Raw genomic sequence first — 18,600 nt, 5'->3', positions numbered from 1 at the left:
TTCCCTTCCAAATGCGCTAGTACGGTCGGGGTACTTACGCATCTGGCCGGATGAAATGCCGGTTTTCAGCATGCACAGTGCATGTGGGGAAAACCGGCATTTCCTGTCCTCTGAACGAAGGGGTTCAGAGGCAGAACGCGTGCGACTGCACATGCAGCGCGTGCGCAGTATAATTCGCCGCTTTCATTAATGCTTTCAGTGAGGTCCAGTCATTACAACTTACACATGAAAAAAGCATGGGTACAGAGGCTGCGGAGGAAGATATTTCTTATCGTGGAGCTTCTGAAAGTATGTATGTCTGTATATATTCCTTTGCGTGTTATGTATATATTCCTTTACTTATGTGTATGAATGTATTATTTAATTATGACTTTCAGAGAAAGTAACTTATTGGAAAATCATAATTAAAAACATACATTCATAGTAAAGGAATATAAAACATACATACATATACGTAAAGGAATATATGTGGACATACATACATAACTCATTCTCACATTCCATTCACACAGCCACAATTGCTCCTTCTACCTACCGTTCTGAAAACCCTTTATTTAAAAAAAAAAAAAAAATTTAACTTTAAAACTTACTTAAAATTTCTTAAAATAACTTCCCTCCCTTTCCCCAAACAAAAATATTGCATTTCAAAAGCTCCACGATAAAATATATCTTCCTCCGCAGCCAATGAACCACTTTACACTTGCTTTTTTTCAGTGTAAGTTCTGAGGACTTACCCTCACGGATTTCATGAATGAAATCCACGAAGTTCACTGCACAAGCGCTGCCTGTGCAGTCGCACGCGCTCGAGGTCTGGAAATGCCGGCGTTCCCCGCATGCGCTGTTCCTGCTGAACGCCGGCATTTCCAACGGCCAGAAGCGTGAGTACCCCGAGCGCACTCACGCTTCTGGCCTGGAATTTCTGGCCCATTATGGTCACTTGTCCCTAAAGGCCCCTTTACCACAAGATTATTGATTAGCCCTTTCTCATTACACAGTACCAGATCCAGAATAGCCTGTTCCCTGGTTGGTTCCTCCACATACTGATCCAGGAAACCATCTTGCATGTATTCCAAGAATTAGTCCTCCACACCATTAGTGGTACAGGAAACTCTCATTTAAATGGCACCTAAATATCCGGAATTCTCTATTAACCGGCAAAATTCTCGCACCGAAAACAACAGCTCAATAACCGGCAATGTTGCCGAGTCCGAGTTTCCCGCGGTGGCCGAGTTAGTCAGTGGGGGTAGTTCTCCAAACTGCCACTACTCGGCTTCTTGGCGCTGTCAGGAGTCGGAACACCTCAAAACCCCTGTAACAGGAGTCTGACTCCCGCGCTGCCAGTAGTCTCTTCTGATCCGCCATTTTATAGGGATATACTGTGTGTCTCCCACGCTGCTGGTAGTCATTGCATTGCATTACCCTCAACTGGCAGTACTGTACTTAATCAAGCATCTTCCACCATCCATTTAACGCAACATTCTGTAGGTAAGTACCCAATTACTGTATACTACACATTTCTTGATTTTTTAATTTTTCTTTGTTTAAAAATAGCCTCGGTAGATAACCCTCTCCGTCATCCGGAAATTTTGATAAACCGGCAACACGTCGGTGCCGGATAAGAGTTTCCTGTAATTTGATTTGCCCAGTCAATATGTAGATTAAAGTCCCCCATGATTACCGTATTGCCCTTGTTACATGCACTTCTAATCTCTCGATTGATACTGTGCCCTACATTACCACTACTGTTTGGTGGCCTATACACAACTCCTACCAATGTTTTCCGCCCTTTGCTGTTTCTTAGCTCCACCCAAACTGATTCCAGTTCTACTACACGATCTGCGAAGCCAAGCTCTCTCATCTCTACCGTAGCAATCTCATCCCTTATTAACAGCGCTACGCCACCTCCTTTTCCTTTTTGTCTGTCCTTCCTAAATGTTGAGTACCCTGGAACATTCAGTTTCCCAGCTTTGGTTACCCTGCAACCATGTCTCTCTAATGGCAATTACATCACAGAATCACAGAAACCCCACAGTGCAGATAGGGGCCATTTCGGCCCATCGAGCCTGCACCGACACATATCCCACCCTATCCCCGTAACCCCACGCATTTAATCCCCCTAACACTAAGGGTCAATTTATCATAGCCAATCAACCTAACCCGCACATCTTTGGACATCATACCCATTTACTTCTATTAGTGCCATTAATTCATCCACCTTGTTGCGAATGCTACGTGCATTTAGATAGAGTGCCTTCAACTTTGCCTGTTTAATATTTTTCTGCACTTTGACCCTCTTTACTGTTGGCCTTTGTTTCTGCTCCCTACTGGTTTTGCTGACTACTTTTCTAACTTGCACTTCCAGCTTTGTTTCTCTCTGTTCTGGGCCCACACTTAGGTTCCCAGCCTCCTAACAAACTAGTTTAAATCCTTCCCAACAGCACTAGCAAACCCCCCTGCGAGGATATTGGTCCCAGTTCTGCCGAGGTGTAACCCGTCCAGCTTGTACAAGTCCCACCTTCCCCAGAATCAGTCCCAATGCCTCAGGAATTTAAATCCCTCCCTCCTACACCATCTCTCTAGCCACGCATTCATCTGGTCTATTCTCCTATTTCTGCTCTCGCTAGCACGTGGCACTGGAAGTAATCCTGAGATTACTACCTTTTGAGGTCCTGCTTTTTAAAATTTATTTCCTAGCTCCCTATATTCTGCTTGCAGGACCTCGTCCCTCTTTCTACCTATGTCGTTCGTACCGATATGGACCACGACCTCTGGCTGTTCACCCTCCCCCTTCAGAATATCCTGCAGCCGCTCAGTGACATCCTTGACCCTGGCACCAGGGAGGCAACATACCATCCTGGAGTCACGTCTGCGGCCACAGAAACGTCTATCTGTTCCCCTTACGATAGAATCCTCTGTCACTATTGCTCTCCTACTCTTTTTCCTCCCTTCCTGTGCAGCTGAGCCACTCGTAGTGCCACGGACTTGGCTCTTGCTGCATTCCCCTGAGAAACCATCTCCCCCAGCAGTATCCAAAACGGAAAATCTATTGGAGAGGGAGATGGACCCAGGGGACTCCTGCATTACCTTCCTAGTCCTTTTACTCTGTCTGGCGGTCACCCATTCCCTTTCTGCCTGTGCACTCTTTACCTGCGGTGTGACCACCTCGTTAAACGTGCTATCCACGAAGATCTCGGCCTCGCGGATGCTCCACAGTAACTCCAGCTGCAACTCCAGCTCTGAAACGTGGATTTCGAGTAGCTGCAGCTGGAGACACTTCCTGCACACGTGTTCGCTCTGGACATCAATAGTGTCCCTGACTTCCCACATAGCACAGGAGGAGCACTCCACGCTGCCGAGCTGCCCTGCCATGTCCTACCTTTAATTTACTCCCTTTACTTCCTCTAAATTAAAGAATATTAAATACATTAGGGACTTTACACACTACTTTCTCTAAACTAGAGACCTTACTTTTACTTTAACGATTGGACCGTAGAAATACTCACCAGGTCCTACTTACCAATCAGCTCCTTCCCTGGTTGTGACGTCACTTTAGCGGTTTTGCAGTTGTTGTTTGACTGCTCCCGCTCTCGGACTCTTTCCTTGGTGTAAAGTAAGAACCAATTCCTACAGGGTTCATGGCGCTCCCTACAAGTGCAGTACCCTTGAAATTCTGAGAACACTCACCATTGTTGATAAGTAATATATATATCTATATCTCTATCTCTATCTATATCTCTATCTATCTATCTCTATCTCTCTATAATTTTTTTATATATTATGTATATATAATTTAAAAAATCAGAAGAATTTTGGGGGGGAAACATGAATATTAAAAACCTGTTATTAAAAGAGTAAACAAACAAGGAATCAATATTTAAAAGAACAAAAACAAGTTAGCATTTTGGGTGGGACCCTCCATCAGGACTAAGAGTCTCGCCCAAAATGATAACCTTTCAGATGCAGACTGACTTGCTTTGCATTTCCAGTATTGCCAACTCTCGCAAATCCATCGCGAGAGACACAATTTCAGAGTGAAATAAAGCATCACTCGCAATAGAACGCCTGAATTGCAGGATTTTTTTGGGGGGGTTTGGGGGGGGGGCGGAAATACGCGGTTTGCACTTGCGGTAAAAAAAATATACTCTTTGTGCATGCACAGGATTAAAAAGAAAAACATATATGCTTTATTTTCATAAGTTGCTGCCACCCTCCTGTGATGATATACCGCTGTAAACTGCATGTTGTGGCATTTGTACATGGAGCGCAATCGATAAATTTGCACCTCTGATGTCAGGATGGTATCGTTCTCTTGTGCACTGAGATGCTATTATTCATTACAGACAACCTCTGGCACCAGCTCAATCTGACATACCGCCAATGATTTCCCATGGCAGAAATAAGGCAAAAGATAGACAAATGCACACTGACAAACCGTTCCAAATTATAGATATGCATTAGTCTCTCGTTGATTTTACGTTTACATATGCACGAACAAGTTCACCATTTATACAAATACATCCCAAAACTAGCTGACAACTGCGTACCTCACCCAGGAGTTGTACATACTCTAACCATTCGTTATTCTCTAAGTGTTGTGTGTAGTGTCCGTGTGTAGATAAAGACACTGAAGACAGGAGTTGGTTCATAGGTATTTACTAAGCAAGTCTGGGGGGGGGTTTCTAAAGGATATACACAATACACAGGCTTATATAGCCCAAGTGGCAATTACCAGCATTACGCACACCTGGGGCTCTTAAAGGCACATACACCACAATTGCTCTTAAAGGCACATACACCACAATTCCTCCCCTTCTAGCTAACTAGTACATCATATTTTAAGTAATTATTAATTACATGTTATATGCAAAATAATATACATTGCTGTATTAATTAATTATAAGTTAGTCTCTCAGGAGGCTTCCTGACTCGGTCCGGATAACGCCTCAGGGGTGTAGTAGTTTCTGGTGGTGTAGTAGGTTCTTCTGGCAAGGCTGATTTGGCTTGAAGGCCAGTGTCGGGTTCATCGGGCTCCAGTATCACCGGATCGGAGGTAAATATGGGTATCTCTACTTCATCGTTAGATGTATAGAGTGGTGGTGTAGGTTGTCCCTTTTCGGATGACTTGATGATTTTGTCAGCATGGCGCCTTATTATGCTGTCTCCGATGTCCACGGTATACATCAGTGGTCCTAATCGTGTGCAGATAGTTCCAGGCTGCCATTTCTCGGTACGGTAGTCCCGGGCCAAAACCGGTTGGCCTATCTGGAAGGCCCTAGTTGGCCTTTCATTCATGCACTGAAACTGCCGGTTCTCCACGTCCCTTCGGATGTTGGGCTTGACCAAATCCAGCCGGCATCTTAGGTTTCTATTGTAGAACAGCATGGCGGGAGTTTGGTTAGTAACCATATGCGTTGCATTCCTATATGCAAATAAGAAGTTATCCACCTTGTGCTGAAGTTTTATGTCTTCATTACCCATGGCCTTGATGGCCTTCTTGAAGGTCTGGACAAACCTTTCAGCCAATCCATTGGTGGCGGGATGGCATGGGGCGGACGTGTAGTGCTTTACCCCATTGTTCTTTAAGAACTTTCTGAATTCTTCGGACACAAATTGCGGTCCATTATCAGAACATATCTGCTCCGGCAGCCCATTCCTGGCAAATATGGTCCTTAATACTGTGATGGTTTTTTGCGTGGTGGTGGAGGACATCTTTATTACCTCCGGCCACTTGGAGTGTGCATCAACTGCGATTAAGAACATTGAGTCCATAAATGGACCAGCAAAGTCGATGTGCACCCTTTGCCAGGGAGATGAGGGCCACTCCCATGGATGTAGAGGGGCCTGTGGCGGAGCATTTTGGACCTTCTGGCATCCTAGGCAGCTCTTGGTCATGTCTTCGATGTCTCCATCGATACCTGGCCACCATACAAACGCCCTAGCTAGGTTCTTCATTTTCACTCCACCCAGATGCCCCTCGTGAAGCTCCTTTAGCACTTTATCCTGGAGTTTGGGTGGAATCACCACTCTGGATCCACACATCAAGGTTCCTCAGCACACTGACAGCTGTTCTCTTGCGAGAATGCTGGCAACAGTGGTTCGCCATGTGCTGGCCATCCCTTCACTGTTAAATCGTAGACCCGTGAGAGAGTAGGGTCATTTCTTGTCTCCCTTTCAATGGCAGAATTTGTCACCGGTAGACATTCCACTATGGTAGAGTGGAATATCTCTACTGGGTCTACTGTAGGTGCCTCTTCTATCGTTGGCAACGGTAGGCGTGATAAACCGTCAGCATTCCCATGCTGTTTTGACCCTTTGTATTCAATGTTGTATTGGTGTGCCCCTAGAAAAAGGGACCACCTCTGTAGTCTTTGTGCCGTCATAATGGGGACACCTTTTTTAGGGTTGAATATGGAGATGAGGGGTTGATGGTCAGTCAGCAAGGTAAATTTTTGTCCGTGTAGGTAATGGTTGAATTTCTTCACTCCCCATACCAGGCTGAGTGCTTCCCTGTCTATCTGGGCATAGTTACGCTCAGCTGAGTTCAATGAGCGTGACGCAAAAGCTATCGGCCGTTCCGAGCCATCAGGGAATCTATGGGACAATACCGCTCCTATGCCGTAAGGGGATGCATCGCACGCCAGTCTGATTGGTAGTGATGGGTTGTAATGAGCCAAAATTTTCTCGGATGTGATTAAGTCTTTACATTTATGGAAGGCACGTTTACAGTCTTCGTTCCATTTCCAAATCACTCCTGTCTGTAGAAGATCATTAAGAGGGTGTAGAATAGTTGATAAGTTCGGTAAAAATTTATGATAATTTATTAATCCCAGGAATGACCTTAATTGTGAAACATTTTCAGGTGCTGGGGCTTTTATAACTGCTTCAATTTTTTCAGGTGACTTATGCAACCCTTCCTTATTAATTATGTGGCCACAATATGATATCTGATTTTGGAAAAATTCGCACTTGGGGCGTTCTTTCAGCCTAGTGAGCACCTGCTCCAAATTGGCAAGGTGCTCGTTGTCGTTTTCTCCTGTTATAAGGATGTCGTCTAGGTAGCATTGAGTCCCCGGAATCCCTTGCAGGACTTGCTCCATAGCTCTTTGCCAGATAGCTGGAGCTGATGCTATTCCAAAAACCAGTCGATTGTACTGGTACAGGCCTTTGTGTGTGTTTATTGTGAGATACCTTTTAGAGGTCTCCTCAACCTCCATCTGTAGATATGCCTGTGCCAAGTCAATTTTTGTGAAACATTTCCCTCCGGATAGTGAGGCGAAAATATCTTCTATCCTCAGAAGAGGATACTGTACCGTGTGAAGGACCGGGTTTACAGTCACCTTAAAGTCCCCACAGATGCGAATTTTTTTCTGTTCCTCAGAGTTATTTTTCAATGTTTTTTTCATGACTGGAACGATGGGTGTTGCCCATTCGCTCCAATCTATTTTGGATAATACGCCTGCCTTTTCCAAATTCTTCAGTTCTGCCTCGACTGCCGGACGTATTGCGTATGGCACCGGTCTTGCCTTAAAAAATTTTGGAATTGCTGTATCTTCCACTTTTATTGAGGCGGTGATGCCTTTCAAGGTTCCTAGTTTCTCTTGAAACACTTCTTTGCTGTTGGCCAAGATGTCTTTTAATCGTTCAGGTATGATGTCATCACTTTTTTTCCTTACTGGTCACCGTCAGTGCCTGAATGGAGTGCCAGTCTAAACGTATCTTCCTTATTCATTCACGTCCCAACAACGGTGGACCACCATCTTGTAGAATGTATAAATACAACTTTTGTATTTCTTTGCCGTTGTATACCACAGGCACCCTTATTTTTCCTTTTGGGGTAGACTTTCTGCCCCGTATATGTTTTTAAGATAATGGATGTGTCTTTTAGAGGTATATGCGAAAATAGCCTCTCGTAATCTCGTCGATTTATTACGGTTAGAGCTGATCCTGTATCTAGCTCCATTTTAACTGGGGACCCTGCTATTGTGAGGGTAACCCAAATGGTTTGGTAATCCTCTTTGGCAAGTACATTATGTAATTTGAGACAGCTTAGTCTCTTGTTTCCGGAGTCGCTATCGCTATTCTGGTCTTCGGAGCTATTGTCCGTCATCATTTGTACCTTCCTGTACTTTTCTTTATTGATTTTTTGTTTTCTGTCAGTGGATTTATTTTGTCCAGATTGGCATACCCGTGCAATGTGTCCAATCTTACCACATTGCCTGCATGCTTTGCCCTTGAACCAGCAGTCCCTCTGGTTATGGGTGGATCTGCCGCAGCGATAACATCTTCCGAACTCCTGTGTCATTTTATGAGTGCCGAAGTCCTGTGTCTCTTGTTGTATCTCTGCAGCTCCTTTTGCTGCTGCTTCGTATGATACAGCCATACTGAAAGCTTTGTCCAATGTTAAATCTTTTTCAGAAAGCAGTCTTTTTTGTGTTCCTTCACTTAAGAGACCGCAAACAAATTTGTCTCGAAGATAATCCGATAGTCCTGCTCCGAATTGGCAGTACTTTGATAGCTTTCTTAATTCGGTTAGGTAATCAGCGTTACTTTCATTCTTGTGTTGATTTCTTTTGAAGAACTTGAATCGTTCCGCTATCAGCAGCGGTGTTGGGTTTAAATGCTCCTGCAGGGTATCAACAATTTCTTTAAAAGTCTTGTCCTTTGGTTTGGCTGGAGTGATTAAATTTCGTAACAGCCCGTATGTCTTCGCGCCCATTAAGTTCAGAAGTATTGAAGCTTTTTTTTCATCTGTTATTCCATTTGCAGTGCAATAAACCTCTACTCTTTCCACGTATGTGGTCCAATCTTCTACTTCGCCATCAAAAGCCTCAATATTACCAGATTTAGGCATTTCAGAAAAGATATGGCGCTTCCCGCGCTTTTTTTTTCCTCTGTAGCAACGATATGGCGCTTCCCGCGCTTTCCCGCCGCTGCTACCGATAACAACGCTGTTTTACTGTGGTTTCCGTTTATTCACTGTTGGAGACTCGTTCCCGACGGAGGTCTAAACGCTGACCTGCTTGCCACGCCGGCCGTCTCTCGAGTGCACCCTCCCAGTCCGTTATTGCTTGCCTCCGATTTTGCTGCCTGTCTCAGCTGTAGAGCCCGCCGCTGGAGCTCCAGCCTGACGCCCAGGAAGGATTAGCGCAGTACCTGTCACCAGCTTGGCCAGCTGGTGAAACCACAGTTTCTCTTACTTCCTTGAGTCTTCTGGACGTTGGAGGAATCGATGTCCTTGAGGTGCTGTCGAATTGCAGGTAAGTCCGTTTCCACTTCGTCGCCACTGTAGTGTCCGTGTGTAGATAAAGACACTGAAGACAGGAGTTGGTTCATAGGTATTTACTAAGCAAGTCTGGGGGGGGGGGGGGTTTCTAAAGGATATACACAATACACAGGCTTATATAGCCCAAGTGGCAATTACCGGCATTACGCACACCTGGGGCTCTTAAAGGCACATGCACCACAATTGCTCTTAAAGGCACATACACCACATTGTGTACTTCAGACTTTTCACTACCCTGACAGTTGTATATAATTTCACCTGTTTTATGGTGCATCACATTTGTTATATATTGCTGCACAGATGGAAAGTTTGTGGCATTTTAATTTATTCCCCAAAAAGAAACTTGTCAGCTGTTGTGCAATCAAATCCTGGAAACCTAACCATATGCATTTAAATCACCAAGTGAGTTGGGGATTAGCACTGTGGTTCTTTGCTTGGGCACAATGTTACATTTGGAGGACATTTTCATGCTTATTTTTATCCAAAACAACATTGCACTGTAAATATAAACACATTTTTAACAACAATAACTTGTATTTATATAGCGCCTTTAACATAGTAAAATGTCCCAAGGCACTTCACAGGAGCATTATCAAGCAAAATTTGACACCGAACCACATCATGAGATATTGGGGCAGAAGCCTGGTCAAAGAGTTAGGTTTTAAGGAGCATCTTAAAGGAGGAAAGAGCGGCAGAGAAGTTTAGGGAGGGAATTCCAGAGCTTAAGGCCTAGGCAGCTGAAGGCACGACCGCTAATGGTGATTAAAATCGGGAATGTGCAAGAGGCCAAATTGGAGGAACGCAGAGATCTTGGGCGGGTGGGGGGGGGGGTTGTAGGGCTGGAGGAGGTTATGTTCTGGAAAGAGTAATGGTCAAAAGCAGAGTGAGGCCGGCCTGCGAGTGATGCGACAGCGAGGCCTCCGATCCACCTACTACTCCTCCTATTTTCTTATGTTCTTATGTCCGTAATCGATTAGTGACGGCCGAATGCACTTCCTGTCCAGGAGGAAACGTTGTGGAATGAGTTTCCTGTCCAGGAACAAAAGTCAGCGAGGGGTCGGGTCGGGGGAAAAAGTAGCAACTCCCTGATTTCTCACCAAATCTCCTGATTTTTAAGAATTTGTCTCCTGACTTATGAGACCGTGGAGTTGGCAATACTGCATTTCTAGCATTTTCTGTTTAACTGTTCAATACACTAACTCCTCGTGTTTATGTACATAAAATGTTATTTTTGAAAAGCAGTTTGGTAATGTTCTTAAGCCATCCAGTAACAGTTACATCCTATTGAATTGTGAAAATCCTGAAATGTAAACTATTCGGCCTTTCTTTTTTGCAGGTTTCAAAGGCTTCAGCAGATCTCGTGCGCTACTGTGAGGAACGTGCCAAAAATGACCCTCTGCTCATGGGCATCCCAACCTCAGAAAACCCCTTTAAAGACAAGAAGCCTTGCATTATATTGTAGTTAAAAAAATCACCTTTGTGCTTTCTATTTTTTTTTTAATAGACCAATATTAGAACAGATCTTGATGTGATCTTATGCCCTCTGGTATCCACACGAAACACAGTTTCATTTTTTTTTCCATGTTGGGTTTCCCAAAAATTAGATTAGAGTAGGGGAACAGCTTGTGAATTCAGACCAAAAAGATGTTAAAACAATGTTTATTTGTGCCACAAAAGAATAATGAAGATCGAATGTAATAAACACTTATAATATGCCTTTATATTTACCATAAAGCGTTTCCTATGCTAATGCAAAAGCGTGCACTTTTAAACTTACAAATTAATTTGTTTTTGTACTCAACAGAGACCAACGTCCTAATTGTTAATCTTGAAATAGGTCTTTTTCAGTTCATTAAATGTGCAGAACAGCCTTACCATTCACCACTTCTGATTCACATCTCTCCGCCCACCTTGTCTTTGCAACCTACCCACGTTTAGGTGTCCCCTCCAACACGCTTTGGCCCTTAATCTCTGGCCTTTTTATCTAACCTCCTCCTTTCATCTCATTGTTGGTGGCAGAGCTTTCAGCTGCCTCAGTCTGACACTTTGGAACTCCCTCCTGAAACCCCTCCTTCTCTCTACCTTTTAAAAGCCTCCTTAAAACCCAGTTTTTAACCACGCTTTCATTCACCTCTCAACTCTCCCACCATGGTTCAATATCCATCACTTTTTATTTTCTGTAAAACACTGAGAAATTTTTCAGATTTATCAGCATAACCACTGGTTGAGACTTCCCCAACCAACATTTTCAAAACAATAGAGCAGGTGGAGAGCGAGTGGACTTGTCCATTCCAAGCGCCGTGTACGCAGGACCTATGTGTTCAGTGACTCAAGTGCAGATGCATTACATAACAATATAAGAATTAGGAGCAGGCCTTACGGCCCTTTGAGCCTGCTCCACCATTCAATAAGATCATGATTGATCTTCGACCTCAACTCCACTTTCCCGCCCGATCCCCATATCCCTTGAATCTCCTAGAGTCCAAAAATCTATCTATCCCAGCCTTAAATATACTCAACGACTCGGCATTCACAGCCCTCTGGGGCAGAGAATTCCAAAGATTCACAACCCTCTGAGTGAAGAAATTCCTCCTCATCTCAGTCTTAAATGGCCGACCCCTTACCCTGAGACTATGCCCCCCAGCCAGGGAAACAACCTCTCAGCATCTACCCTGTCAATCCCCCTCAGAATCTTATGTTTCAATGAGATCACCTCTCATTCTTCTAAAGAGTATAGGCCCAATCTACTCAATCTCTCCTCATAGGACAACCCTTTCATCCCAGGGACCAATCCAGTGAACCTTCATTGCACCGCCTCTAAGACATGTATGTCCTTTCTCAGATAAGGAGACCAAAACTGTGCACAGTACTCCAGGTGTGGTCTCACCAAAGCCCTGTACAATTGTAGTAAGACTTCCTTACTCTTGTACTCCAACCCCCTTGCAATAAAGGTCAACATACCATTTGCCTTCCTAATTGCTTGCTGTACCTGCATGCTAACTTTCTGTGTTTCTTGTATGAGGACACCTAAATCTTTCTGAACGCCAACATTTAATGGTTTCTCACCATTTAAAAAATATTCTGTTTTTCTATTCTTCCTAGCAAAGTGAATAACCTCACATTTTCTCACATTATACTCCAGCTGCCACCTTATTGCCCACTCACTTAACCTGTCTCTATCCCTTTGCAGGCTCTTTGTGTCCTCCTCACAGCTTACTTTCCCACCTAGCTTTGTATCATCAGCAAACTTGGATACATTGCACTCGGTCCCTTCATCTAAGTCATTAACATAGATTGTAAATAGCTGAGGCCCAAGCACTGATCCTTGCAGCACCCCACTAGTTACAGCCTGCCAACCAGAAAATTACCCATTTATCCCTACTCTCTGTTTTCTGTCCATTAACCACTCCTCTATTATATATTACCCCCAACCCCATGAGCTCTTATCTTGTGTAGCAACCTTTTATGTGGCACCTTATTGAATGCCTTTTGGAAATCCAAATATACTACAGCCACTGGTTCCCCTTTATCTACCCTGCTAGTTACATCCTCAAACAACTCTAATAAATTTGTTAAACACGATTTCCCGTCCATAAAACCAAGTTGATTCTACTAAGCTTGGAACTTTTCTGTGCACGGAAGTGCAGGTCAGATCTATGCATCAGTGAAATAAAAGTAAAATACAGAAAAAGAGAAATAAGGAGAAAATGTTGTTTAGGCAGCCTGTCTCTCAATACGGCAAATAGGTTGTAAATGTTAATAGTTGAACATTGCAAAAAGCATTCGATAATTTATTAAACTCACTGGCATGCAGTTTGAGATCGATAAGAATAAAGCCTTGTGTAACTGGATTACGTTTTGTGAGGAAGAATATTTGCAAACCCATCGACCCTGCTTTTATACTTCTACATGATAAATTTGGATCTTTGTTCTTCGGTAACTGCACCCCACTGCTGTCTCTTCCATATTCTTTTCATATCTCTTTTTGTACCTAAATTTGGGAAATTGGCAGCATGATTTTAATTTCTAATGGTGTTCAAAGAATGTTGTATCTGCAGTATTAGCCATCCCTAGATCAACATAATAAAGACAAAATACTTTTTTTAAACTTGCCAAAATGAAAACTGCAATGCAAAGCTTGTCATTACCAGTTGAATGGTATTATATAATGGCTGTAATGATTATAACAAAACACTCCCGAGCACTCTTTCTTTTGGAATTCCAGGAGCCAGCGTAAGCATTTATGCTATTAAATCTATTTTCAGTAGCCCCACACAGACTTGCAGACCTATTTTATCCAGCGTCTACGAGTCTTCCACCACCTTGTAGAACAGTAGATTTTAACAGCATAAACATCTGGTGCCAGAAAGAGCCACATTGAACATGTCGCCTTATGACCCATGATATTTTACAACTGAAACTAATTTTTAACTCACCCATTAGAGTTCTTCTCAGCACCTAAGGAAAAAAAATAGCAGCCAAATTAGCCATTTGGAATAGCCAAATATTTATACTTGCGGATCTATTAATCACACCTTGTGGATTTCTTATTTTCTATTCAATTTGTAATATTTCAGATAAAAACTTATTTGCATCCATTAAAATCACCTCTTTCACTTGCATGTGAGACTTTGACAATCTGTTCAATACAATTCTATTACTAAACACGAGTGACCTAGAACTTGATTTATTTCTGGTGATTTGCCCATGATGCAGTTTATTATCCTCTAAGACCAAGATCTCTTTGTAATTTCTGTTCCACTCTTAAGTTTAGCTGGTCTGCTGATACTTTGCTTAGGACAATGGAGTGCCCAGTAGCCAAGTATTTTCTGATTTAGTTACTTAAATTTTCCAATTGGAAAGCTCCTGGTGGAGTCTATGGTGATTGATCTTCAGCACCTCTCTTTCTTGATTTTTCTTTCATTCCAAAGTTGGTTCACAGGAGTTCTCCCAAAATGCAACCGTGCCACAGACGTGAATTATTGAAAATATTTATTATGGCACTACCATCAACTTCAGCCATTTCCTTCAGCGCCTTTAATTAGCTTGTACTATTTTAATGGTTAAGCAACCGATTTGAGTTTTAATTTTCCTTTCGATAGTAGGGGCCAGTTCAACACTCAATGAAAAACAGATACAAAGTATCTGTTCAAAACCTCTGCTGTGCTCTTGTTATTTAGAATTCTGCCCAAGTCCCCCTCCAACTGTTCTATTTGTTCTCTAATGGACCTCTGGCTCATAACAAGCAAAAAGTCCTTACCCATTATTTTGGCTGCATTCAACTATTCTTTCTAGATTCATTTTAGCTTGCTCAATATTTCTTTTTGTTAACACTATCCACTTTTTATAGCTTTCCTTGTCCAAAACACTCTTATTTTGTAAGCCTTCAAATACTTCCTTGGGTGCAAGTTGCCTAAGTCCCCATGAAGCCATTGTGGCTAGCTCTCATCATGCACTCTTGTCAGATAAGGCTTCCCATCCTTTCAGGACTTTCTGAAAGTGTTCTATTTCCTTTGAATGTTCAAATAATAGTCATCAAGCTTCCTCTCCTATTCAAGTCTTTTTTCATTTCCATAAACTGAGCCACTGGAAAATTCAGAATCAGCATACTGTTACCCTAAACTTTTTACAGCCCCATACATTAAATTGTATGAAGAGTGGTCCAAATCAGCAAGATGCTCCCCCACCTCTGGATCACCTATCAACTGTGGTTCATTGCTAAATCTACCCTCCAATGCTTGTCCTCACATGCTGAATTAAGAAGCAATCATTCATTGCATTAGCAAATGTTTCTTGAGGGGGCCTCCCATTTCTTGTGCCTGCTCCTTGTTTGTCTACCTTACAAGTGGAAAACTGAAATCTCTCATCATCACTACTTTAGTGAGTTGATTACACAACTGCAGATCCATTTCTCTTTCCTAGTTGGAGCCAGTGTTTCCCATTATTTTCTCCACTTGCAATATCCTCTCACACTACTACACTTACTCGTTTGCTAACAAAGATGGTCACTCCACCCACCCCCTTACATACACCATCATTTCCAAACAATATAATTTGAGGTATGTGAAATTCGGACCAACAGAAAATTCCAGCCACATTTCTGAGAGGGTCATCGGCTGTGTAGGATTCACTTGCCACTCAAGTTATGAGGCAAAGATCACTACTGAAATACTTCTAAACTCCATTGTGCAACAAGTTTTAAACTTGGAAGTTTTTTTTACAAATCTTTTGAACTATTAATTCTTGATTCTTTTTAAAAGATTAGCTGAATTCTTTAGAAAATACTGTAGTTTATTAAATGGAAAAGTTTTAATTTAAACAAAATTGCAAGTCAAAGGATTTTATTATACAGTTCCACTCCTCCCTCTTTTCATTTGAACTATTCCACAAGTCAGTTTTTGCTTCTGGATTGCTACAGTTGCTCTCAAATTAGAAATTTGTAAATAAAATTAAAGTTATTACCCCAGTGTGAAAAATGTCCTTTCTCAAGATTGCAGACTAACATTCTTATTAGATAAATTGCTTCTACTTAATGATCTTCACGCTGACTGAGGTAAATGAGGAGGACTGGCTATCAACTGTGCTGAGAACATGTCTGGGCTTGTGTTCTTGTGAACCTTACATTGAACAGATATGTTATCTCTGGATGTTTTTAGCGAGGAGGGGAATGGTGGTGCTTGCTGAATTGCATTTTAAATGGAAAAAAAATTCAGATTTAACCATGTGCAGTGATGAGTCAAACTTTAAATGCCTTAGTATGAAGGAAAAGAAATATGAAGTATTAAGATTTTGTAGGCAGAGACTGTACTTAACTATTTCAAAGCCTTATATTTAGTTTAATTCTGTTAATGTTGAATTAAAAGCTTAATTGTCATGATAGCACTGTTGCCTGTGATAGTGGAGTCTACATCCTACTCAGTTTTAAGATACTCAAAGACTTAATTTTTCTGTGGTCAATAAACAAGCAAAGTGAATTGTTAGAAAATAGAAATTTAAAAACTAGAATGAGTGCAGTAAGTTAGACATTTGTCCTTTCACCTCTGGGATCTGGGTTTGAATCTGTCCAGCCCAGGCTGATGTGATGTTTCGCTCTGCTGATTGTAAGGATTGTGTGTGAAATTATGTTGAAGTAATAACAGTCTGGTTCAAAGTAAGTATAGATCTACAGTTCAACACTAAGTTGTCAAACACATTCCAAGATTGTAAAGATGGCTATGGAAATTTTAAAATTCACACATGTACATTTGGTGGTTAAGATATATTGGGGCATAGTTTTTGCCATACCCAGTCTTGTGCATACTTGATTGGAACACTGAATTCCAATAAAATAGAATACTCTATTTCCCAATGCTGACGTTCCCCCCTTTGATGGCCCAAAAAAATTCAGAAAAGTCAAAATGGTATACAAAATGTGTAACTCTAGGACTTGAGTCTGATTACATTTATACATGAGGACTGCTTGCCACTCAGACCCTATAGCCATGACACACCTGATGTCCATTGGTGATGTTTATTTTATCACCTCAGAATTAACATCCATATCTGCCATTTAAAGTTTAGACTAAATCTCAAGATAGTAAGAAAAAATGCATTGTGTTTTCTAAACACTGATTCTGTATCATTGGGATATGAACCAGGAAGCCCGAGTCATATTGTATATTCATTTATTCTGTAGATGTTGTCGTTCTGCTTCAGACCTATTTTCTTCCTTTTTTGTTTAATCCTTGCCATAAAATTAAGTTCCTCTTTACACAGATATGTGCTATTTACCTTTTGAAGGAAAAAATCAGTACTACAACTTACAATAATTTTTCTATTAATACTGTTTGCCAACACTGCAAATTATTAGACAGCAAATAATTTTGTATATTTTTGTCTTTATTTCCCCAATTCCACTTTGTGAAAAGGAAAATGCTGAAATTGTACTCAGTGCTGTGAATGTGTTCAGTATTGTGGATGCAGTTACTCGATTCATTTTATTAATAAACTCATTGCATTTTATAGCTCCTTTCTTGATTTTATTAAGTGCTAATAAAATGTTTTTATGCACTTGTGGCAGTGTAAGGATGGGTCCTACTTAATTGCCTGAAGTGAAGTTGAACCCGCCTTGCATGCTTTCTCTGATCCTCCTCCCCCTGCAGAAACCTAGAGGGAATGTCCAGCAAGATACCCACAGCTTGTATATAAGCAACACACAGTTACTGCTCCCTGGGAAACAGGTACAGATAGCAGAAGCTCGGAGTAAGTTCCGTTTTGAATTACAGTAAACTGCATAGAAGGACTGAAATTGGTGGAAACAAACAGATTATCTACTGGCAATGGGTATGAAAAGAATGAGTTCACTTCAAGGGAAAGGACTGAATGTGGTGATTATGCTTCCCAAACAATGCCTGTTTCATAGAGCGCTAAATATCTGGAGCTGTCTGGATACTCTGACTTCATTATGGCGCTTTGGCTTCATTTACATTTTTGGGAGGCACAGGGTCTCGATGCCACAGGTGATAATGAATCACATTACAAAGTGCGATGTGTAATGGGTGCTCCTGTATCACAGCTGCAGACTCAAAGCCTATGAAAAACCGGGATGGTGAGTCACCAGGATAAGGGAGCCGAATTTAGTAGTGTGTTGGCAGGAGCCGGTCTCTTAGAATCTGACCTAAAACAATACCACTATAAAAGTTGCTTTAGATTTAGAAACAGTCATCTCTGTTTCATTGTGTTCACTTACAGCAGGATGTAGTGCGTATTTTTGAAATAATAGCCCTGAATTTGTGGTCGGTATGACAGCATACTCTGAGTACGGCGTCATACCGCCTTTGAAATTGACCGCAAGTTCGGGATTTGTGCATGCACTAAATCCCGAACTTGCGATCTGTCAAGTTCTGAATAGACAGATGATCCGCTGCGACTTTCAAGTCCTCATTCTAATGATGTGCTGGCAAACGGTCGGGCTAATTTCCCACCTATTGCGCATCAATTACGCTTGAAATGTTTACGGCTGTTGCAATCAGGCACAGGAGCCTGTTTGCACAGTGTAAAGGGGGGGGGGGTGATAAAATTGTATAATAATTAAAAATGAACACGTAAAAGCACCATGTATCAAGCTATAAGAGGGTGTGAAGACTCACATTCTACCTAACTATTGGTCATTAAATTGACTACATTTCAGTTGCTATTGAAACAATTAGCATCAGTTCAGAAATATTCTGTTATCCTGTGCACCTATCTATTTCTACTTCATATGATCCGTTGTTCGAAAGTGATAGAAAATCGCTATTGTGCGCTGTATGGCAGCAAGGCTAATGTGAACCGGGATA

General features: G+C 41.9%; 1 protein-coding gene across 5 annotated transcripts in view; it reads left to right on the top strand.

Moving 5' to 3' along the window:
• Window positions 1-17,284, top strand: part of LOC147122054 (guanine nucleotide-binding protein G(I)/G(S)/G(O) subunit gamma-12-like) — a 186,909-nt gene extending 169,625 nt beyond the window's left edge. For all 5 annotated transcript variants that reach the window (XM_085982748.1, XM_085982750.1, XM_085982749.1 and 2 more), the window contains one exon: window positions 10,620-17,284. In XM_085982748.1, coding sequence (XP_085838874.1) covers window positions 10,620-10,745 — 126 coding nt within the window. In that variant the 3' untranslated portion in view covers window positions 10,746-17,284. The remainder of the gene's footprint in view (window positions 1-10,619) is intronic.
• Window positions 17,285-18,600: the final 1,316 nt, after the last annotated feature.

The sequence above is a fragment of the Somniosus microcephalus genome, chromosome 3 (genome assembly GCF_052327205.1).
Source record: "Somniosus microcephalus isolate GS21.2 chromosome 3, FLI_Smic_1.0, whole genome shotgun sequence".
NCBI lineage: Eukaryota > Metazoa > Chordata > Chondrichthyes > Squaliformes > Somniosidae > Somniosus > Somniosus microcephalus.
This window is presented reverse-complemented; position numbering and strand designations above follow the sequence as displayed.